The sequence below is a fragment of the Euprymna scolopes genome, chromosome 8 (assembly GCF_053919585.1).
Source record: "Euprymna scolopes isolate OS-2025 chromosome 8, ASM5391958v1, whole genome shotgun sequence".
Taxonomy (NCBI): Eukaryota; Metazoa; Mollusca; class Cephalopoda; order Sepiida; family Sepiolidae; genus Euprymna; species Euprymna scolopes.
The window spans coordinates 2,184,682-2,209,903 of record NC_136489.1 but is presented as its reverse complement, the minus strand read 5'-3'; the positions used below and the strand labels follow the sequence as shown (position 1 = coordinate 2,209,903).

The window sequence follows — 25,222 nt, the reverse complement described above, 5'->3', positions numbered from 1 at the left end:
AAGAAACCTTCTCTACCACCTATAGCAATGGCCAACGACTCTTTATCTGAGAGTACGTCTCTCAAGCTCCTTGGCCTAACGTTCACAGGAAACATGAGTTGGAACAATTACATCGAGGGCAATGCCAGGGCCGCTGCGAGGAAGGTGGGCTCTCTCTACCGTGCTAGAAAACTTCTAACACCCGAAAGTATCCTGTAAGGCCACTATTCGCCCATGTATGGAGTATTGCTGTCATATTTGGGCTGGTGCATCGGCTACTAGTCTCTCTCTCCTTGACAGGGTTCAAAAGAGAGTCGCAAATCTGATAGGCCCTAAACTGGCATCTAAGCTTCAGCCTCTGTCCCATCGTCGAAACGTTGCATCCCTCTGCCTGTTCTACAAGTATTATAATGGTGAATGCTCTGATGAACTGCAATCACTTGTGCCCCCACGACGTGAACACCCTCGACAGACCCGACAAGCTGCAAAATCCCACCCCCACACTGTAGAGATCCCTAGATGTAAAAGATCTTTCTACTCCAGTAGTTTCTTCCCCAGAACTGCTAGACTTTAGAATTCCATTCCAGGTCACTGCTTCCCCAACTGTACTGACATGCATAAGTTCAAGTGCAACGTGAACCAACATCTCGCTGCCCTAATCCCTACATAGTACCCCAGTAGATGTTTCCCCTGATAGTAGCCCCCTACACCAAAGTGGCAATGTGCCTTGTTTGGGGTGAAAATATAATAAAAAAAAACAAAAAAAAAAAAACATATAGGGTAAGTTAGAATCTTCTCTGGAGATGTCCCTACCACATGGAAAGCCATCTTTTGTATAGGCACATCGTAAGGGCATCCATCATTAAAATACTTGTAGAACAGGCAGAGGGATGCAACATTACGTTGATGGGACAGAGGTTAAAGCTTAGATGACAATTCAGGACCAACAAGGTTGGCGACTCTATTCTGAACCCTGTCCAGTAGCAACAAACTAGTAGCAGATGTACCAGCCCAAATGTGACAACAATATTCCATACATGAATATTTCAATCGCTTTTTGTTTTTGCTTTCTTTTCTTACACTGGCCAGTAATTTTGAAAAAAGGTCGTTGAATAATGTCTTGGATTTTTAAAGGGACGGCTCAACAAGAAATTGTTTATATTGAATTTGAAGACAATTATGCTGTAGTCAGCTGGAAAGCCAGTGGAACAGAGTTCCACAGGTGTTATGTCGAGTGTGTTCTTTTCGATGTATTAAGAACTTATTTGCAGATGATGTTCAGTAATGAAAGTAATAATACAAGTTGTGGACTTTAATGATTTTGTAACAAATATGGCAACTTGGCTGCGGTGTGTATGATACCAGATTAAAACTCAACTGCATGTCTCTATGGAAATTGCACGGTTGCATCTATCTTCTCGTTCACCATAAAATACAGATTCTTCGACATTTATACAGTCAAACAACTCCTACCGCTCCCTTTCTTGCCTTGACAGAATATAAAATCGACTTTGAAATCTAGTGGGGATGATCTTTTCTCTTCTTTACACCCTAAGCCTTTCTCACAGAAAAGACGTTGCTAATCTTTCTCTACACTTTCGTTATTTCCATGAGAGGAACTCAACTTAGCTCTAATTTATTTTTCTTGTAAGAAATTCGACATATTTTATCTAGAAGCAATATGTATTATCTGTTTCTATCCTTTTCGTCCTTGGTCTATGAAGGAAAAATCCCTTTAGATCGAGGGAAGTAAATATTTTGTTCAAATCCAGAGTGACCATTTTTGAAGAGACATTCACAGCAAGAACTCGTCTTACTAGCACTATTGTAAAGAACTTTTGTTTCTTCCTCTTTGTGCCTAACACCGAACAAAATTTCCTTCCAAGGGTTTCCTGTCTATGGAACACATTACCACGCGACTACTTTCCTATAGGCTAAATAATCTTCAAATCCAACGTCAATAACTACCGAATTCATAAGTAAGCTATCGTTTTCGATCCTTTCATAATATTCTTTATCAATTTCATAATACATTATCTTAGAGTAACTTTCATCCTTGATATGTGATGACTCATTAATAATAAAAAAATAACTTACCTTAATGTCCTCGACACAATCGTCAATGATATCGTTTAAGTCAATGTTGGGAACATCTTTGCACTGCTTTCCAGACTGACTGTTCTGAAGATAAGATTTGCAGTATTCTACAGCGACGTCTTTTGTTATCCCACCTGGTGTTGGCCAACTTACAATCTAAGTACAAGAAGAAGAAAAAAAGAAAATGAAACATCAGAATTTTTAAAGACGGGTCTACTAATCATTTATTTATTTTTTACTTTTTGTATAGTCGTTTATTATTACAATTTTCAAGTAATTTCTGTCTCATTTAAAACAATGCAATATCACAAGTAATTTATGGCGTTTTAGAATTGTTGTTTTTATATTTTTATCAAAGTTGTACAAGTTGAATCAATATGTTTGTTTTTCCATAGCGAACACTTTCGATTAGAACATTTCTGTCATCATCACGCAGATTATGTCATTTAGGTTCTTAAAATTATGTTTTTTCCCCTTTAATTACGTTTGGTTTTACATGTGTTAAAATTTATATATTTTGTCATGGTCATGTGTTGAGGTGGTTTATTAAATGGTTGCACGATTTTTCACAGTGGGGAGGGGGTTAATATTAATTATTATCCTGCGTTAAATTAAATTAAAACTTTTTTTATATAATATTATTTAGAATTTACGAACCTAAGTATTTTAAAGTTTTCCAGCTGCATTCATAATTTATATTATTTATTTGGGGTTGTTTTACTTTTATGTATAGCGCTTCAAATATTTTTAGTATCGTTGCGTAGGACCTTGATATTTTCAACCATGATTCTTCGGAATTCGGAATAATGGCAGCTATGTTTTTTAAGAGGTGTCATATTGAGCTGAAGTCGGAGAGATGGAGAGTTAGTCTTTGTGAAAGAGTTGGTAGTGTGGCCAATCTAGTAAGCAGAAAAATTCGGAGATTGGAAAAGGTAAAAAAAGAAAAAAAATCAAGCAAAAAACTCTGTGCTTTTTAATAACATCTGCCTCAACGGAAACATGCTACCTATATATATAAGATATTTGTTTTACGTAAGAAATAATACGTCGCTACACATTCATGAGCATGTTTCGGTCAGCCAGTTACTAGTAACTAGATAACTTTTCAGGCGATATTGCTTACACAAAAGCTTAGTTTGTAATAAAAATTATTGAGGGATTCAGCGCTCACAACAACAAAAAATTTCATGTCATTAAGAATAAAAAAGGACATGATCTTTAATATATGTGAAGAAAACAGAAAAGAAGGGGTAGAATTATTTCTTTTTCCTTTTTCCTCTTTCTTTCTCTTTCAATCTTTTCCTTCCTTTCTTTTTTCCTCTGTGTTTTTCCTCTGTTTCTTTTTTTCGTTTTTGATACAAACCTTAATCACTATCCCTTCTTTTCCGTCTATAATATAAATGTGTAAATATCCATTTTTTTTTCTACATATTAATTAAATTGTGAATAAACAGACAGAAATATGACTTTATTATAATACGAAATTCAAGCAAGCAATCCTGGGTCGTCAACAGTTTCATATATATATATATATATATATATATATATATATATATATACATGGTAAGTGCTATATAATAATGGCAAGCAATCTACGAAAGATTAATGCAAGCGTGGTCACTAGTTTTGTCTTCTCTGCGTCAGCTTCTTGAACCAAAGCCATCCTTACTCAAGGCACGCCTCCATACTGGTCTATCTTCGGCTAGCTCCTCTCACACATTCACATCAATGCCAAGAGCGATCAGATCGCGTTTGGCCACGTCTTTAAAGTGCAGCACTAGGCGACCGCAGCTTCTTGATCCATTTGCCAGTTTGCTGTAGAGGATATCTTAGGGAGACGGCCATTGGGCATTCTGTGCAGGTGTCCAAGCCAGCACGATCGTCGTATCTAGAGTGTCTGGAACAAGAAGCGGCTGCCGGCACGTCTTAGCAGCCGCTCCTATATATATATATATATATATATATATATATGGTAAGTGCTCGTCTGAGCTCCAATCTATTGTCCCCTTGACCTGACTTTCACGAAAGACACTTATCTAGCTGAAATCACTATCAATAATTTCCCCGGCTCTTTATCCATGGCTAAACCTAAACGTAGATTCCCTGAACAAAGCTTCTTTCTTTAAACTGTACGCCTGTGGAATTCTGTTCCGTTTGCCTGCTTTCCAGCTGACTACAACATGTTTATCTTCAATCTTCAAGTCCAATGTGAACAAATTGATGAGTCATCCCTTTAAGTAATCCAATTTACCCAGTTCCCACTACTAATGATTACCACAACATTTTCCCATTGACTCCTGTACACTTGTGGGAATCAAATTTCTCATGCATTCTCGAGTTAAGAGAATTTGATTCCGTCATAAACAAAATCTTTAATCACAAACATTTAATCATTACTTAAATACAACCCTAACCCTAACGAACTTTTCCCAGCACTCATTTATACACAATGAAGCTTTCAGGTTATCCATGCAACACGGATGTTCCCATGTTGTTTTCTTTGTTCGATTAATAAATGTTTTTTGTAAATATTGTAACTCCGTATTTGGTTGCATTAATTTGAGGCCGGAATTTTGAACACGCTTATATCCGCTACACACTAATTAACCCCTATCCTCGAGTGGCCTCCGAGCCTTGATAAGTGGTGACTCTTTGTAATATATATATATATATATATATATATAACAATAAAAATGTAAATCAAATTTCACTTTATTTTGGTTTTAATTCGCTTATATCTGTTACACTATTACATTGAAATCATCTAAAACAAAATTTGTCTATCTATAGGTAGTTTGATTACTTATTAATAATAGTTTTACTTACAGGAGTTGTATAGTTCTTGTCAAATTCAAAGATCACTTGTTGATCACTTGATACACATTTCTCAGTCGTGTTGGCTTTTTCAATAAGCAATGATGTAATATCTTGAACTGTAGAGATAAAGAACGCAAATCATTAAAATAAATTTCTGAAAGCATTTGAGGCTTATGTATAAGTTAGGCAATACATTTAACATCTGGCAAGTGCCAATTTTCATTAATTTGCTACATATAACTCTAGCTTGAATTGCCAGCTTGAATTGGAGCGCTTTTACCATGATTGTTTAACATTATTAAAAAATATTTATGAACTTTTAGTATAAAATTAACTTCTAAGTATTTTACTCCATTTTTCGTAAGAAACACAGAAATAGATGAAAATACGAAAACAACAATACGTTCAAACAAGAACAACATAAAACAGAACCTACACATTGAATCTTACTCTCAGATAAAAGTTTACTTAGCAAATATATCTGCGTATATATATATATATATATATATATATATATATATATATATATATATATATATATATATAATACTAGCAAAAGTACCCGTCGTTGACTGGGTTCAAAAATAGCCTACAGACAATGGACTCTGATTTAGGAAAGTATGATAGGTTATGAAAAGGAAGGGTTGTAAAGAGATAGCTTCGAATTTGAGAGTATCAAAACCAAAGCAAAATATGATGAAAGTAAAACTAAAATAGATAAGCCCTATGATTTATTATACCATGCCTGTTCACACTGAAACACTTATCACAATATTCTGTGGATCTATATTAAAAAACCTTCTTTAACTTTGTGACATATTTCCATTCTACGGAGGTCAGGTGCGAACGAACACTCCATAATTTTATTATACCATATTTCTTCAAACTGAAACATAATTATCAAAGTATACTTACGCAGATAGATATGAAAAGTCTTTATTAAAGGTTATGCCTATTTCCATTTTATGGAGGCCAGGCGCGAACGCAGACCCCACAATTTCATTATACCATCCCTATTTAAGTTAAAACATACTTATCAAAGTATTCTTATGTACATCTATATCAAAAACGCTTGTAAACGTTTTTTATTTAATTTTTTAATTTTTTATTTCCATACTTTGTGGACCAGGCGCGTACGCAGACCCCACAATTTTAATGAATCATGATGCCAGATCAAACACACACACACACATATATATATATGTATGTATATACCTGCTTAAGGTTATTAATATATATACACACACATATATATAACACTTGAAGTAATTAATATATATATATATAATGGCAACAAACAAATTAAAATAATTAAAGAAAGAAAAGGCTAGCTAAACAGTTTCGAACCTTGCTCAGCAGAACTAAATCGAGACTGTGTTAAAAGAAAAAAATGATGCTATGAGAATTACAGCGAGGGAAAAGAATGAAGAAAAACATCAAATAGAAACTAGATTAAGTTTGAGGTGTTCCCTTTGTTTGAAAAGAGAAAGTCAAATAGACTTAATAGAGTTTCCTGAATCTGTAAGTGAAAGGGAGGGACTTAAAATGAAGAATAAGTCAATAAGTATAATTAGAGGCACAGTTTCTACTATATATTATTTATTTATTATTTAAAGACTCGTATGTATTCTTCACAACATCCGATTTTAACAGTACATGACAGACAATGATTACTGAACAATACATACGGGTATTCCATTGCTGAACATCTAATAAGGATTACAAAAAGAATTGTTTGTAGGATATTCTTGATAATTCATACATGCCTTTTCCTCGGATGGTTTTGGTAGTTTTTTTATAACCACCTTTCCTGTCGTGGATCTTATTACAAGTCATCACGTCTAATCCAACAGCACATTCTGGTTGAAGGCTTTTTCCACATGAGCAATAGACCAACGTCTGTTCTTCGGCTGTTGTTTCAGGGCAGTAGCCATCATATATGGAATCGGCCTCGTCCACTCTGAATAAGAAAGATATAAAGGTAAAATATTAAATATCAAAGATGCAAAATGAATCACAATCTATCTCAATTGGCATCGGATGTTGTCTTTTATTTGAAACGATGCCAAACAAAAGTATGACACAGCACTCCTTTTTTATTTAGGTCAGTTTGCCCTTAGTTTAAAATCCAGAGAGAGAGAGAGAGAGAGAGAGAGAGAGAGAGAGAGAGAGAGAGAGAGAGAAAGAGATAGTATCCACAAAACGGTAGCTTTGCACTGCTCCTCTCGCCTGTCAACTTAAAACTGTTTACTAGTTTTTGTATAAAAACCAACTTGTCTTCTCCAAACCTCTTCATCATGGCCACAATTCAGAGAGACAATTGAGAGACAATGAATATTCCATGTAAGGATAGCTGTGTGTGTGTGATTGCGAAGAAAGGGTTATGCTATCCTCAATTACGAAATCCAGGACAATTGGAAACAATATCAAAATAAGCGGCGAGCACATACAGCACTTGGTATGTCAAAATGGTCATCCATCTAATACTGTACAAGGCCACAATTCGGCTATGCATGAAGTAATGTTGCCGTATATGGACTGGAGCATCTGTCACTAGTCTCTCACTCTTAGACAGAGCCCCAAAATGAATCTTCAGCCTAATAGTTCCCGCACATCAAGCCAACTACAACCTCTGTCCCATCGCCAAAATATTGCATCCCTGTATCTATTTTACAAGTATTTTAAAAGAGTTTCCAATCTAATACGTCCCACACTACGTACCAAGCTCCAACCGCTGCCCCATCACTGCAATGTTGCATCCTTTGCCTGTTTTACAAGTATTTTAATGGAATGTGCTCTGACGAACTACAAGAACTTGCATCTCATTGACGTAAATACTTCCGACTAACCTGACAAGCAGCAAAATCCCACCTCTACACTGTAGAAATCCCTAGATATCAGAAAGTCTTCTACTCAAATAGTTTCTGCCCTCGATCTGCTAGACTTTGGAATTCCCTTCCAGGTCCCTGCTTCTCTGACTGTACTGATATACAGAAGAGGTGTAATGTGAACAGACATCTTGCTGCTCAACTCCCTGCATAGTATCTCTGTTGATTTTGTTTCAAATCGTAGCCCCCTACGTCCAAGTGATACTGTGCCTTGTATGAGGTGAAATAATAGTAAAGAAACGTTTTATTCTTCCTTTCGTGCTTTTCGTTTTATTCTTCCTTTCGTGTTTTATAGAAGTGCATTTCATTTCTATAAATTCTGCCTAATTTTTTTTAATATTAATCCTATTCTTACACATCTGTCTCTTATATTATTACAGCCAAGCCGAGTCAAATAGTGATTACCCCCAGGTGTCAATAAAAATGAATTATTTTCACTCAGGAAAAACTGATTTGTGCTTACCTCCAGCTCAGCGAAAATCCATTGGGGCGGGGGCGTTTTTCACCCGTGAAAAGGTTTCCATTTGGCATAAGTAGATCGTTCTTCATGTTGTTATCGTAGGTGCCACACAGACCTGCAGAACATAATTTTCATTGTTATTTTTCCTTAAAAGATAGTATCCAAAGAAGGCCTATTACTATAAAGGAGGTTCAATATTGTAAATGAAGCATTAGCACTTTTTAGAGCATCTGTAACAAGCTACTTTAGGTACATTATATCCCTTTTTGTTTTTTCACTTGGGAAAAGAACATAATTTGTCATACAGAGACATATTTAAACTACTCTTTTGTCTGGAGCATAGTGAAGCTTCTAAAGCATATCGAGGTTTTTTAATATCTGCTTTTTTCTCATGATAGATATATCATAAGGATTACCTTTGCATGACAACAACACACTTCTAAAGTTGGAATATTAACGCTACATTATAGAAGGAATAACGGAAAAGTTCACGTTTTTAAGATCATAAAAAAATTTTACACTTTGTTTTTTAAAACCCTTTTCAAATTTTTAAGAGAAAATATCGTTTTCAAAATGTCTGGATTTAAGGGATTCTGAATATATTATTAACAAAGAAAAAAAAAGTTTAATTTCCTAGGAATACTAAGTTCAACATATTGCCTCACGATTCCCTATGGAGATGAAACATGGAAGATTTTGGATAGCTAAATTGCTATATCTTTTCATAACTTACTATTCTAGCTCTACTTACGTATTGAGCACTGTCGAAGTAAAAACTGAAAATTGATAAATAAAATATTATATCTCCTCATCTTAAAAATTAAAATAATTATATATATATATATATATATATATATATATATATATATATATATGAACAAATGATTGATAAAATATGTTAAAAGACATCTTGAAAAAGAGTTAAAAACATATTTAATTTTAAAAAAGGAAGCACAAGATAAGTGGATAGTCCTTAATCCGCGGAGTTTCGAAGAAATACTCTCCTTCTCATCAGAGGGCAGGAATTAGCAAAATGCAGGATCGGATTTTGCATATAAAAGTATTTAATGAAACTACAAGTAAGTAAAAGATCTTACTTGGTTAAAAAAAAAGGTGAGGTAAGGGGAACAGGAGGCAAAAGAAAAATAATAAAAAGATTTCACATGAATGGATAGTCCGGTGAAGGGTAAAAATCCAAAAATGGTAAAATCCAAAACGGTCGAATTTAAAATTTCAATCCACTGGGTAAAATTAAATATGTTTTTAACTCTTTCAAGATGTCTTTTAACATATTTTATTAATCATTTGTTCATATTATAAGCTCTATTTTCTTTTCGGTTTTATTGAGCTTTTTATATCTGGCTGAGTTTATTTTACTTGTAAATATTAACTCTTTAATATTTATAATATATTTTAAGTTTACCATTTTGATTACCTTAGTAAACTTATTGTAACTTTTATTTTTATATATATATATATATATATATATATATTGTGTACAGAAATATAAGTACGCTCTTAAAATTTGGATTTTCCTTTTAATTGAGCACTCTGCTGGAATTCTTTTTCCAAACAAACTAATCAAATTATATATATATATATATATATATATATATATATATATATGTGTGTGTGTGTGTGTGTGTGTGTGTGTGTGTGTGTTCTTTTCCCAAGTGAAAGACACATCGATAGGATTATAACACAATTCTAATGAAAGATTGAAGTTGAAAATTAATCAGACGATTGAATACTTAAATAAGGAATTTGCGGCCCAAGAAATTGATCAATCATGAGGAAATAACAGTATCCGGAATGTTAACATTAGTCAAATAATTACCTATTTAGTTATTTTATTAAATTATAAATATTATGGATATCCCAACAGACTAATACGAAAATCACAATAGAAAGAAATTAAAATCTAAAAATCAAAATTAAATAATAATTCCCCTACCAAAAAACGAACACTAAACAAAGCTTATTCAAATTATGAGATAGAACTTACATTTCAGAAGCAAATACAAGAAAACACACACGCCCCCCCCCACACGAACACACACACACACACACACGAACACACACACACACAGACACACTTATGTGATGAAGTACCAATGAAAGCCACACCTCTACACAAGTAAGCAGAAAAATAAATAAAAATAAAAAGTGAACAAGACCGACAATGCTCAATGACTCTTAATCGATCCCAATAAACAAAGAGAAGAACGAAATACACTCAGGCTTGAGAACGTTTAGAAGCACACATCTTCTCACTCCTTGGGAAAGTCTTTTATCGTCAGAATAGCTAAGTGAAAACATCTATTTTTACAAACTTTCTGAAGAGCATGCTTTAAAAAACGCAAGATCGCCCGAAACGCATTAACGTTAATTGCAAATTTTTTTTCAACAATTTAAAAAATGAAAATATCAAACAATAAAATAAGTATAAAAAACATAATTGTTGGTGACCCCACTCATACATATTTTTTTTTCAAAGGAGTCACTACTTATCAAGGCCCAGAAGCCACTTGAGAATGAGGGTTAATGAGTGCACAGTGGTCAAACGGAACATGTAGTAATCGTTAGTAGTGGAAATTTGGTAAATTGGATTACTTAAGGTGGCGGCTCATCAAGAATTTGTTTATGTTGGACTTGAAGACAGCCATATTGTAGCCAATTGGAAAGCAGGAAAACGGGAGAGAGTTCCACAGTCGTGCAGTTCTAAGAAAGAAGCTTTGTTCATGGAATATACGTTTAGGTTTAGGCATAGATAAAGAGTGGGGGAAATTATTGATAGTGGTTTCAACTAGACGAGTGTTTTTCATGAAAGTCAAAACAGGGGGACAATAGATTGGTGCTCAGACGAGCACTTGCCATAAAAATAACGATAAAGCAGAGATAGGATCGCATCGTGTCTTTTGTGGGAAAGAAGTTGTGGGAAGAGAAAAGAACATCCTGCATTAAAAGGACATCCCGCATTATTATATTCGTCTATTTTATGAAGAGTAGACAATGCATTTTGAATGTGTTGCAATATTTTGGATGTGTAATGGGGTATGATCCCACACAGCCGGACGATTCTATTTATAAACGTTGCTGCTAGGAACTGACGAATCGAATTAATTCACGTTCTGCTACCAACCAATCAGAAACCAGAATTGCTCCATAAATATTAAAGCTTTTCTGTAGCAATTTCACATGTTTTTTCCGTCTCGACACGGTAAGAATATTTTGTTCTGTGGAACTGTCTACTGCAAACCAGCCACCTCTCAGGACTTGTTTAGAAAAACGAACCATCTGAAACTGTTCTGAAACTAAACATGGCTTACACTTCTAGAGAATGCATTGTCAGCAATTGAAATTTGTCTCACAGTCCTCGTTTAAAACAAGTGATTTTTCTGACAAAGGGAAAAGAAAAAGCCATATTGTAGGTCGCCAGTATATTTGCGTGATCAGTCACCTCAGATGTCAGAAATTTTCTGTTTCTTTTTCTACGGAATCTCAGTTTCATGTATTTAAGTTTTCTGTCTGAATAGCATGTAATAAAGCTAATCTGCTTACCTTCTGTATTCTTGAAGTCTCCAGGTGCTGGTCTGAACCAGACATTTATGAATTGGCTGCTCACACCACTACTACCAGTTTGGATTGTCACGATTCCACCAGAAGGGAGAATTACCTGTAGACAAAGATATAAAATCATCAATTTAGAAATTATTTTGTAACAATAAAGAATTACTATTTTCAAATCTTCCAGGTTTCCTTTTTCTGTGAGTCTTGCATATTTTATGTGAATCTCAGTCTTACGGTTAAAAAAGAAAAATAATCAAAGTTGATTCCTAATAACGATGCATAACTAAAAATACAGAATGTCCTAATTGAAACTTGATGGAACACTTCCAAGTATTCATGCCATGAAAAGTATGCATCTAGCATTACAAAATTAGAGAGAAATTACAGGTGATCCCCTAAAAGATAAAAACTGTTTATATAATTTAAGAAAAGTGAATGAGCTTTCTTTATTGTTTGTCTGTGTTGTGAAAAGAAAAAAATTCTATTCCTGATAAATATAAATATTTTAATATTTGATCCTGCTCAATATTTTTTATCAAGCAGAAGTATATGAAGGTGTAAGAGGCTTTTTCCTCATTCGATCTCTGCTCACTGTATTCATAGACATTTTACTTTTATTTTTTCTGTAATGAACATAATTAATTGAAGGTTAAGTCCTTAGGATCAGTAACCCTGCTGTTTATATATATATATATATATATATATATATATATATATATATATATATATATATATATATATATATATATATAGTAGAAATGGTAATTAATAAAAACTGAAGAAAGCGCTCAATGCTGTTGTAGAGCAAATATGCGTTTTATTTTTTATTACCGTATCTTTCTGTTAAGTTACATTATTGTTTCAGCTACCCGGCCGTTTTTTTTGGCCGTCTGTAGCTTCCTCAGACTTTTAGAGGAATGTTCGTTATGATGGGATGAAAGAGTGAATGATGTCAGGGGAAAGGTGCGAGAAGAGCGGAAAAAAGAGGAAGGGAACAAGGGGAAAGGTGGGAGGGGGTATTTGGTATGTCGGTAATTTTTTAGTCTTGGAGTTTAAGGAACTTGTGGGGGAGGGTCTGGGAAGTTCATTTCTGGTGTGGCTGAGGGAATAGGGATACATGGAGGGGGAAGGGGAATATGTAGGAGTAGGAGGAGGGGGGTTACTTTAAAATTCGAGTCTTAATGTTAAAGCTTTTGGCGTATCGTTGGTGAGATGATTTCTTGATAAGTATGTCTTGATCTGTTGGGTGTTCGCTTAGGTTTGGAGGCGGGGGGGGAGGCTATGATTCGGTTTATTTATTTGGTTTTTATTTGTTGTTAATTGTTAGGAGAGGGTTAGCTAGCGGCCGCGCGCGAGCACACACATGCGCACGTGCACACATATATACTTAAAGAAACGTTCACATGTACACATACATCTCCGCCCTGGCGTGCAAATATATGCGCATATGTGCGCATGCATGCATAGACACCCGCGCCACTCCCGCTTACGTCAAATTTTCCTTAAGGTGCTAAATTGGGTACGTGTGTGCAAGCATGGATGTGCTCATACACAGATACATACACACATCTACACCCATACCCCCAAGGAGGCGTATGCACGGGCCTATATGCGCATATTGATTCAGGCATACCTGCACCCCCACGCATACATGCAAGTGCATGTGCACATACAGATACCAATACTCGTGAGCACATACATCAACATATATACACAGCTGCAGGACACAACCTTGTTTTAGTCCACAGGTAACTGGAAACTTTTTTGTTTCCTTGCCTTGGTGTTTATATATTATCTATATGTATATATTTTTTATTTTTTATTTTTTTTACATGGAGGTCACCACTTATCAAGGCCCGAAGGCCACTCAGGGATAAGGGTTATTGCGTGTACAGTAATCAATGAGATAGTATTGTAGTAATCATTAGTATTGGGGGTTTTGATAGAGTGGCTTACTTAAGGGACCGGTTTGTCAGGAGTTTGTTTATGTTGGACTTGAAGACGTCCAAGTTTTAGTCAGGTGGGAAACAGGCAAGCGGCAGAGAGTTCCACTGGCGTTCAGTTCTAAGAAAGAAGCTTTACTCATGGAATCTTTGTTTGGATTTAGGCACAGATAAAGAGTGGGGAAAATTGTTGATAGTTTCAGCCAGACGGGTGTTTCTAGTGAAAGATTGGCGAGGGGGGCGAGGGATTGGAGCTCAGACGAGCACCTGCCATCGAAATAGCGATAAAACAAAGACAGGCTCGCAACGTCTCTTCTGTGGGAGAGAGGTTGCAGGGAAGAGAAAAGGGCATCCCCCACTAAACCACGAAGTCTATTTCGTGCTCTGTCAAGGCAGGATAGGCTGGTTTTAGCAGCTCCTGCCCAGATGTGGCAGCAGTACTCCATCCTTGGACGTACTTGGCTTTTATACAGATAGAGAATTGCATCAGTAGTGAGATATCTTCTGGAGCGGTAGAAGGATCCCACCATTTTCTCAGCGTCTCTGGCAACAGATTTGATGTACGTGTTCTATTTCAGATCAGGAGTAAAGGTCAAACCCAGAAGCTTGTCAAAACATGGAGCCTCTCCAAGACGAGAGCCATTCATTTCAATTGATGCCAGATGGAGATCAGAGCGTTGATGATGCAAAGATAGAAGCTTGGTTTTGGATGCATTAAAAATGACCAGCCACCTCTTCCCCCATTGTACCACGTGCTCAAGATCAGAAGAGAGAGAATTAGAGAGAACTTTGTCATTTACGGCCTTTGATGTGTTGCCATAGATGGTCGTGTCATCAGCATCAACGAATGATTTAAGTATGTATTTTGGGAGATTATTGATGTAGATCAGGAAGAGAGTTGGGCCCAGGATGGACCCCTGAGAGACTCCAGCATTAATACTGTGGGCCTCTGATTTCTGCCCATCAACCACTACTCTTATGAACCTATCGGAGAGAAATGATTTAATAATTGAGAAAACATTTCCAGTAATACTGTAGCTGGAAATCTTGTGAAGTAGGCCCTTATGCCATACCTTATCGAAGGCCTTCGATATGTCAAGGGCAATTGCCCTGGAAAGGAAGCCTTTGTCAAGAGATTCCCTAATCCTATGTGATATAACCGTTAGCACATCTGCTGTAGATCTTGCAGAGCGGAAACCATATTGCATGTCACTAAGACGGTTGTTTCTGTTGAGGTGGTTGACTACTTCTTTATTTAATATGGATTCCAACAACTTACTCATGACACACAGGAGACTTATTGGTCTGTACTGAGAGAGAGATGACTTTTCACCTGAATTCTTAAATACAGGGCATATTGATGAGGTTTTCCAAGGTGTTGGAAAGCACTTCTCCTTAAGGCAACGCTTAAACAGTTTTGTAAGTATGGGGGCAAGTTCTGGTTGGAGCTTTTTCAGCACTATAACTGGAATGCCATCAGGGCCAGTTGCTTTACTGGAATCAAGGTTCTTGATTAGCTTGGCGACCTTACACACAGATATTTGTATGTTGCATAGCGTGTTGTCTGTTATAGAAGGAAATACAGGGAGCTGATGGTCATTGTCGCATAGGGTAGAATTAGCTGCAAAGTTCTTGGCAAATAGTCTGGCCTTGTCTGATGCTGACGAGATGACCTCAGGTCCATTAATGATAGTTGGGATAGAATGCACACTTCTGTTCAAGATCCTGTTTGCTATTTGCCAGAACTGGTGGGAACCAAGCCGCTGCTCAGCTACTTTGGATTTAACAGACTGAGCATATAGCTCTCTTGCATGTTTTATTACTCTTTTACAGTGGTTGCTGGCAGTTCTGAAAGCAGCTTTAGTCTCAGTACATCTATTACGTTGGTAGCTATGGAAAAAGTGATTTCTGTGTGCGATGGCAGCAGCACATTCAGGGGAGAACCATGGCTGGCTGTTAGGTTTTTGTTGGAATATTTTGGATGGTATGAATCGGTCTATGCCTATAATTAACCATTCTGTCAGGTCTGATACTATAGAGGACACTTCCTTTTTAAACATGGAATGCAGAGGTAGGTCAGATATGAATGTACGGAAGTTATCCCAGTCAGCCATAGAGTATCGATATACAGTACGGTGGAGAGGTACGTCTGAAGACTTATTACATTTCATTTTTATCTTAACTGCTACAACAGAGTGGTCAGAGGATCCCAGAGAAGATAGAACGGAACATGAACATAGCTCAGGGGAAGTTGTGATGAAAAGGTATAGAAGGCTTGCATATTAACCGAGTGTATCGGGCATACGGGTGGGTTCGTGAACAATCTGATGAGGTCATAGGCAATGGCAAAATCATGACAAAACCTCCCCTCGTATTTGAGTTGTGGGGGCGATAGAGGGCAAATATAAATGCAGTGGTGTAAGCTAGTGCAACCCTAAAGCACATATAAGGTAAATTAGAGTCTTCTCTGGAGATACCCCTATCACATGGAAAGCCATCTTTGATGTAGGCACATATTCCATGCCCATGGCGATTTTGGGGGTCAGATTTAGATGTTAAGTTGGAGTATCCTTTAATTATGAATTCGTCTAGAGAAGTGGTTGGCCCTATGCATATATGTATATATATATGCATATATATTATATATATGTATATATATTATTATTATATATATTATATATATTATATATATATGTATATATATTATTATTATTATATATATTATATATATATGTATATATATATATATTATATATATAGATATATATGTATTATATATATGTAGTGATATCATATATATGCATACTATATATGTATGCATATTATATATATGTATATATATCATGTATACTATATATGTATGTATATTTTATATATGTATAATATAATAATATATCAGCGGAAATCTCTGAAGAGCTCTTTGGGCTTTCATCTCATCAAGAGAACAATCGATAGCATCGAAATAATATTACTAGCGAAAATAAAGAGCAATGGGGGAATATTTTATAAATTAAAGGCGCCAAAAAGGACGATTAAAACTAATAATTTAATTTAAGTGTGTAAAAAGCGATTCAAATTGCACCGCGAAGGGGGGGGGGCAGTTAAATTCCCTGAAGAGATTGAACACTGTTAACAATTTCTTTCTGCCGGCACAACGAAGGCTTTGTAATTGCGATAGAGACAGATTCAACAATTTTAAAATGATTTTTAGAACCCGCTCTATGAAGTATCTTAAACCAGACTATTTTATATTGATTTGCACAAATATTGGCCAGTAGCAGAATCCACAGATCCCGCTCTATTCTGTCTAATCTTGGATGGAACATGCTGGTTTATACGAGTCTGCAAATGCAAGGAAGACGGCTAAGCATAACCAGTATCACACTAGCCTTTTAATTGATAAATAATATTGCTATTTTGGATCTAAGGCAAACTATCTTTGCAAAAAGAAAGAAAAGCAGATCTATTAGTATATACCAAATGCAAGGAAACAGAGTAGAAGCAATCAATGTATATATATATATATATATATATATATATATATATATATATATATATATATATATTTTTTTTTTATCTTTCATTCTTACGTAATCTTTAATGTAAGAAATAATAATTGTTACCTGTCGAAGGATTTAAACCCAATTACAATATCACCTTTTACTCTGCAACCTGATAATTAATTCCTAGGCCAACATGGGAAAGAAAATTATTTAAACTCGATATAATCTTGAATCAACAGGTGATATACAGTAAGCTTAGCCAGATAGCCTCTTTTGATGCCCCGGTCTTAAAAGTTTAGAGTGCACTTTGTTACATCTTTGGTGCCATTTCGAAATCGACGAACCCATCACCTAACTCTACTAACATCAACTGTATCGATTTCATAAACTTTCAATAAGCGCCGGTTAATGTTGGTCGGTTCAATTTTTTATCTCCTTCTAATGCACGTCCAGGACAGAGGTTGCTTTCGTAGTGTTTCACACTTTTAATATCGACAACAGAGAGATTAAACTTTTAGGTCATGAATGCATAAGTTCAGTCATCATAACAATTTAATTTGCAAACCCCTCTGATTCATTCGGACGGAATAAAAATAGGAAGCATTACTTTTGGAATATCCCTCATAGGTTTCACACTGTCAACCAAGCTCCCACCTCTGTCCCATCACAGCAATGTTGTATCCCTGTGGCTGTCTAACAAGTACTTAAATGGAATGTACTTTGACGAACTCATATCACACGCCTTTGGACGTACATCCTCCCAACTAACCCGCAAAATCCTACTAATTCCCTATTGAGGTCTCAAGATACTCGGACTACTAGACTTTGGAATTCTCTCCCTGCTTCCTGCTTCTCTGAGTGCACTACCCGCAGAAGTTTAAAAAATCTCACTGCTCAACTCCCTACATAGTGTCCCTGTCGATATGGTTCTAGATAGTAACTCCTTACGGTTATGGTTCTAGATAGTAACTCCTTACGTCCAAGTGACAATATGTCTTGTTTGGGATCATATAAAGTTAAAAAAATATATATTTTGTTCCGATTTTCTTAAAAAAGAAAAACTTACCTGGAATTTCTTTCCATTACCAAACTGTAAAATTTGAGTTCCTTTTGTCAATTTTCCATTCAAGAAAATTTTCATTTGGATTGGCGTTTTGTCGGTACTCTTGCCCATCTTTGGTCCGCATCGATCAAAAACAATGACGTCATCTCCAGACTTGACAGCAACAGCACAATTGCAAGATGCACGGCCATTACAATTGCGATAGAAAGTATGAATCTTAAAAAAAAAAAATACAGAGATTTAAAAGCAATAAAACGTTATCTTTATATACAGAACAAAAAAATCCCCGAAATAGAAAAGTATTTGCACTATTTTCATGTTCCCGTACGAAGATTAAAATCAAGATATAATCATTTTAAATCATATGTCTCTTACTATTAAACTTATTAGATTCTTATTTCAGTTATGATTAAAATTCATTACATGATTTTGATTCAAGAAAATTACTAAAACTTGATATGTGACATAGCACGAACAACTATACACAAATACCGAACCGTGAGCAAAATGACGTCAGGGTAAGAAAAAAAAAAGACTATAAAAAGAGGAAAGCACGTTCAAGAAGACGATCACATTAGAGACATGGATGACGTTCGAGATCACGTTAGAGACGTCACAGCTGTGCGAGAAGTCATGCGTGGTGGGAGAATAAGGAAATAAATGTAGTTGTACAACAAAAAAGTGAGTTGAAGTTTTTTCATATTCTTTGTCTATTTTGCGACTGATGCTACAACGTATTGGGTAACGTTACAGATGAGAAGAAATTGAAATTCAGCGAATCTTGCTCTATCAGTGTTTATTGCGTGTGGATCAAATTTAATGTAAATCTGAAATATTTGAATTTTCAAATGGGAGGTTGTACTCATTATGCTCTCTAAACCTCTTTAAAATATCCCAACGAAACAGTAATTTGAAAAATAGTTATGAATTGATACCTAATCACTACTGTTATGATTTCATAAAAAAATGGCGGTATCTGGATTTCCACGCGAAGTTTAGACACACTGTTTGCCTATTTTTCATGAAACTGATATATAGCCCGTATTACGATCCTTTATACCTAGCAACTACGTTCCAAAATTCATAATCAGTTAATTGATTTAGGTGTGGATCGGCACAGTTCTATTTTTTTGTTGATTTATTCCTGAGTTTAATTTGTTTTTCCTTTTGTCTTTTCACACACACACACACACACACACACACACACACACACACACACACACACACACAATGAATAAATAATATTTAAAAGATTAAAGGAATAATATTATTTTATAATTTTAAAATAACTTACTGCGAGTTGCAATATTTTGTTCCTGTACAAAACAAATTCTCCTTCAAAGAAATTGTCATAATATCTGAAAAAAAAAATTGATTATCATTTTTTTTATGAAATGTATTTTATTTTAGATTATTAATAAAAATAATCAGATGTTACTCAAGAAATTAGTAATATATATATATATATATATATATATATATATATATATATATATATAACTGACAAACAAGGTCACTTACATATTATTTATAATTAATGGTTTCCATAACCTCCACAGCGGCATGCAATATGGATTCCGTTCTGCTAAATTTACAGATGTGCTAACAGTTATATCTCATAGGATTAGCGAATCTCTCGATGGACGCTTCATTTCTAGGGCAATTGCTCTTGACATATCAAAGCCCTTTGATAAGGTATAGAATAAAGGTCTACTCCACAAAATCTCCAGCGACGGTATAACTGGAAATGTATTTTCAATTATTAAATCATTTCTCTCTGATAGGTTCATAAGAGTAGTGGTTGATGGGCAGAAATCAGTAGCTCTCAGTATTAATGCTGGAATTCCTCAAGAGTCCATCCTGAGCCCAACTCTTCTCTTCATTAATGATCTTCCAAATCACATCCTAAAATGATTCATAGACATTTATGCTGAAGACACTACCATCTATGGCAACATTTCAAAGGCCATAAATGACCAAGTTCTCTCTGATTCTCTCTCCTCTGATCTTGATCATGTGGTGCAATGAGGAAAGAGGTGGCTGGTTAATTTTAATGCATCTAAAACCAAGCTTTCATCTTTCCATTATCAACGCTCTGATCCCCGTCTGGCATCAATTGAAATGAATGGCTCTTGTCTTGGGAAGGCTTCATACTTTGACAAGCTTCTAGGTCTGACTTTCACCCATAATCTGAAATGGAACACATACATCAAATCTGTTGTCAATGCTGCTGTAAAAAAATGGTTGGATTGTTCTACCGCTCTAGTAGATATCTCATTGCTGATGCAATTGTCTATCTGTGTAAGAGCCAAGTAGGTCCTAGGATACAGTACTGTTACCACATCTGGGCAGAAGCTGCTAGAAGCAACTTATCCTGTCTTGACAGAGTTGAAAATAGACTTTGTAGCCTTTTTCTCTTCCCTGTAATCTCTTTTCCACAGAAAGGAATGTTGCGTACTTGTGTCTGCTTTACCATTATTTTCATGGCAAATGTTCGTCTGAGCTCAAATCTATAGTCCTCTCTCACCTGACTTTCACGAAAAACACTCATCTAGCTGAAACCACTCTCAATAATTTCCCCCGTTGCCTAAACCTAAAAGTAGATTCCATGAACAAGGCTTCTTTCTTAGAACTGCACGACTGTGGAACTCTCTTCCGTTTTCCTGCTTTCCAACTGACTACAATATGGTCGTCTTATAGTCCAACATGAACAAATTCTTGATGAGCCATCCACGTAAGTAATCCAATTTACCAAATTTCCACAACTAACGATTACTACGACATGTTCCCTTTGACCACTGTACACTCATTAACCTTTATCCTCGAGTGGCGACTCCTTTGTAAAAAAAATATTAAATTCCATACTAAGTCTGCCTTACTCTCCCCCATGTTTCTCTATGTTACTTCGCAGTTTTACTTCGTCCCATAACGATATAGATGGTTCCCCTTTTTCATCCATATGTGGTCAGCCAGAAAGTTATCCAGTCATAATGGAACAAGAGCATGCTATCCCCGTGAATTAAATAAAGGATTCCATTCAAAATTCTGTGCAGATTCTTGAGTTTGAAAAGAGACACCTGAAAAACCTTAATGGTTATATCGACCGAAACGTTGTGAAAATAACAATCACTACTTTCAGACGTAAGTAACTTTCTAGCACGGTAGAGAGAGCCCACCTTCTTTACAGCAGACGTAGCAATGCTCTCGATGTATCTGTTCCAACTCATGTTCCCTATGAACGTTAAGACGAGTTTGAACGAAGTACTTTCAGTTAATGTATCTTTAATCATAGCTACTGATGGTTAAGAAGGTTTCTTGTAATTATTAAAGGAAACGAGCTTAATCTAGGCAGCATTGAACGTTACCGTCCATTTTTAATCCCATTCCATGGATGTCTTTCTCTAGGTTTTCCGTCATTGCCTTAGATATGTGTTCATTCGTTTTCCCATCATGCCTGTTATAGAGCGTGGTATCGTCAGCAAATATCCCCATCAGAGACAATTTTATCAGGGAGGTCATTTATGAATATCAGGAATAATACAGATCCAAGGATCGACCCCTGAGGTACACCCACATTTATATCATATGGTTTAGACCATCAAGGACAACCTGGATTCTTCTCTTATTTAAGAAGGATTTAATTAAGTATTCGTCTAGTAATACATAGGATCTGATTTTCCGGAGAAGACCATCGTGCTATACCCTGTCAAAAGCCTAAGGTATATCTAGGGCTACTGCCTTAGCTTCCTCTACTTTATCTAGTGCATGGTATATACGTTCAAAGATTACAGCTAGAATATCTGCAGTAGGATGGGCTTACCTAAATACATATTGTTCATTGGACTGTTTAGCAACTGTAAGGTAATGGACTAGAGCTTGATTAATTATGGACCCAAATATTTTGGCGAAAATGGGACGATAATTTAATGAGTTAGTTCTTTCGCCAGAATTCTTGTAAATTGGTACCACTGAAGCAGTTTTCCAACAGCCAAGAAAGCATGATTTGTTAAGACATTTGTTGAAGAGTTCATATATGCAGCAATTCCTTTGCATGTGCTACAAAAAAGGTCCCCCTTTTCTTGTAAATAAGAAAAACATTAGATAAGTGAAAATGAGATTAGATAGACCGAGATTCGAACCTGGTAAGCAAGGTTCGAAATAGATTCAGGAAGGAATTCACATTGTTAAAATTAATATAAAATAGTAGATATGTTTGATTAAAAGGAATTTTGATTGTTCAATTCTTTTTTATGAAAACTGAATTAAAATAAGGTCAGTTAGAAGAACGAACAATAGCACATTTAAATATGTTGAAGAATAAGTTAGGTCGAAAAATAGGTTAGAGAAAATTCATTGTCTGCAAAAGTGGTTTGGAAACGTGCCAAACAACGCATGTTTAGGCCACGTGGACCGATCACGTGCCCAGACACATGTATGACGTCATGGAGAAATAAATTTTCAATATAGTTTGCTAGTTTTAGACAGACAGGGTCGAGAGTCGAGTTGGAGACAGAGTTGACATCGTCAGAGAAGGCAGTCCTCTTTGGAAGCGAGGGAGAAAGTTTTAATCATGTAGTCGACTTTGAATTCTTGGATGTCATCATCATTGCGATCGGTCGAATGTAATAAATGAACACATCATAATTTTGTAACTGCGTCTTCGTGTTGTATCATTCTTCAACAATTAAAAGTAATGTGAAACATCCTTTATATGAACACTCATCGTTATAATGAACTTTGTGTATAACGCATCCAAGAAATGTGTCCCTTCTCCATCTAAGTAATGACTGTCCCCTCCTGTGTCATAAGAACTGATAACCCTCTTCTCTAAATATATGTTATAAGAACCACAGACAGTAAAATGTATAAATGTCTTCTCTCTCCCTCATCATCGTCTATCCTGTATAAGAATGTCCCCTATGCAACACATGTAACATAATCTAGTTAGCAACGTCAATCATAAATCTGCATCAACTGATTGAATTTCTTCAGTTGTAAATAATAATTCCTTTGCCTGTGCACGAAGAGAGGTGATATTAAATATATATTAAATATATATTAAATATATATTAAATATATATTAAATATATATTAAATATATATTAAGAAAAATGTTAGCATCAATAGGCAGTAGTTGACAGGAGTAAATTTGGATGAGTTGGAAAGCAAAAGAAAAAAAAATATACCTCCATTTATGACGATAAAGTTTTTGTTATAAAATCCCTTCATAATTAAATTTATTTTCATTTTTATAACTGCTGTAAAACAGTACACCACTTTGGACATGCCGAGCAATGTTAAACCGAATTGTTTATGGATTTATTACCATTTACCTGGATTTATACTACTTTCAGTTGGTATTGTTTGTAAATAAGGTGACAACTGTTGTTTTTTTCCATGTAACTTTAATTGTAAAACTTTTAGATGAGTTGGGAAGCTATTAAGAAAAGCATATCTCCATTCATGACAGTAAAGAATACCAATATAATTAAATTTCCTTTTACTTCTATAACTGTTTGTTTTTTCAAGACCTGGAGATCACTCAAGGAGTAGGGTTAATGTGTGTACGTTAGTCATTACGTAGTAATAGTTCGTGGAGGAAATTTGGTATAATTAGATTATTTAAGAAGACAGTTCAATAAGAACTTATTTACATTGAATTTGAAACGGCGATATTGTAGTCAGCTAGAAAGTAAACCAGCAGGTGGGCAGTTCTAGGAAAGAAGCTTTGTTCACGGAATCCACGTTTAGGTTTAAGCACCGATAGAGAGCGGAGGAGGGGGTTGATAGCGATTTGGGCTAGACGAGTGTTTTTTGTGAAAAATTGGCAAGTGGGGGGGGGCATAGATTCGAGATCCATCGAACACTTGTCATGAAAATAAGAGAATAGACAAGCTTGCAAGATTTCTTCTGCGAGAAAGAGATTGCAAAAGTCTGGTTGTGGTGACGGTGGTAAATGATTAATAACACGGACTGAAAACCAAGTTTTAATCAAGTTCATTCCACAAAAATACTCGCATCAAACCCAGATTTGAACTTGCGTCGAATCTCCTGGAAAAGAGGTAAATAAATATAGCCTCCAATGTTTATAGATTTATTACTATTTATCTAGATTTATACTACAAGGTGGAATGATAAAATTGTCGCCCTAGAAAAGACGACATGATTCCATTTCTACAAACCGATTTTCTTTTATTGCTGCAGACCATCTACTAGTTGGACAGTTATGTACAAATCCGAACAGTGGTGGGAGCCTTCTGAAAGTGACACAATGTTCAACGAGCGAGCTCGGCAATGCACTGCTGTGCAACTCCTGCTCTCTACTGATCCAAGTTATGACAACAGGACCATTGCCAGCACTCTTAAAGTGCACATCTGGACGGTTCAACGCTTGAGGGCTTAACTCAATGCATCAGATGACCAACGGTTACTGTCTTTGGTGTGGTTTCAAGTGAGGGCCACATCACGTCTTTGAAGTCGGCTTGAAAGTCGAGACCAAAGTATACCTGGATGTGCTAAAGAGTGTGGTGATCCACTGGTGCAATCAAATTGCTGCTGGCAAACCCATGGTGTGGCAGCAAGACTCAGCACCCACAAGTTCAAAGAGACCCAGGCTTGGCTTCAGAACGAATGCTATGACTTTGTACTTTTCTCTCACTGGTTCTGACCGGAACCTGCCAGGCTACTTCATTTGTTTATACGTCGAAAACATCACCACGACCTCCTACAACACCAAAGCCAGTCTGATTGCCGAGTATTCACGGAGCTCCCACCGGCGCTTGTGGAAAAGGTATGGTCCCAGTTCTGGACCCGTATTGAAGCGGTGATTGAGGTTGAAGAAATAGATATGACTGAGGCTACATTGAATAGATATCAGCTCTACTACATAATCAAGTTACCTG

General features: G+C 35.8%; 1 protein-coding gene across 1 annotated transcript in view; it reads right to left on the bottom strand.

Moving 5' to 3' along the window:
• LOC145284085 (uncharacterized) overlaps positions 1-25,222 on the bottom strand; it is a 473,693-nt gene that overhangs the window by 212,754 nt on the left and 235,717 nt on the right. The window contains exons 64-70 of the mRNA XM_080133151.1: positions 19,615-19,678; positions 18,324-18,536; positions 11,803-11,917; positions 8,245-8,356; positions 6,660-6,853; positions 4,903-5,009; positions 2,077-2,232 (exon numbers count right to left, since the gene is read on the bottom strand). Of these exons, the coding sequence (XP_079989277.1) occupies positions 2,077-2,232; positions 4,903-5,009; positions 6,660-6,853; positions 8,245-8,356; positions 11,803-11,917; positions 18,324-18,536; positions 19,615-19,678 (961 nt within the window). The remainder of the gene's footprint in view (positions 1-2,076; positions 2,233-4,902; positions 5,010-6,659; positions 6,854-8,244; positions 8,357-11,802; positions 11,918-18,323; positions 18,537-19,614; positions 19,679-25,222) is intronic.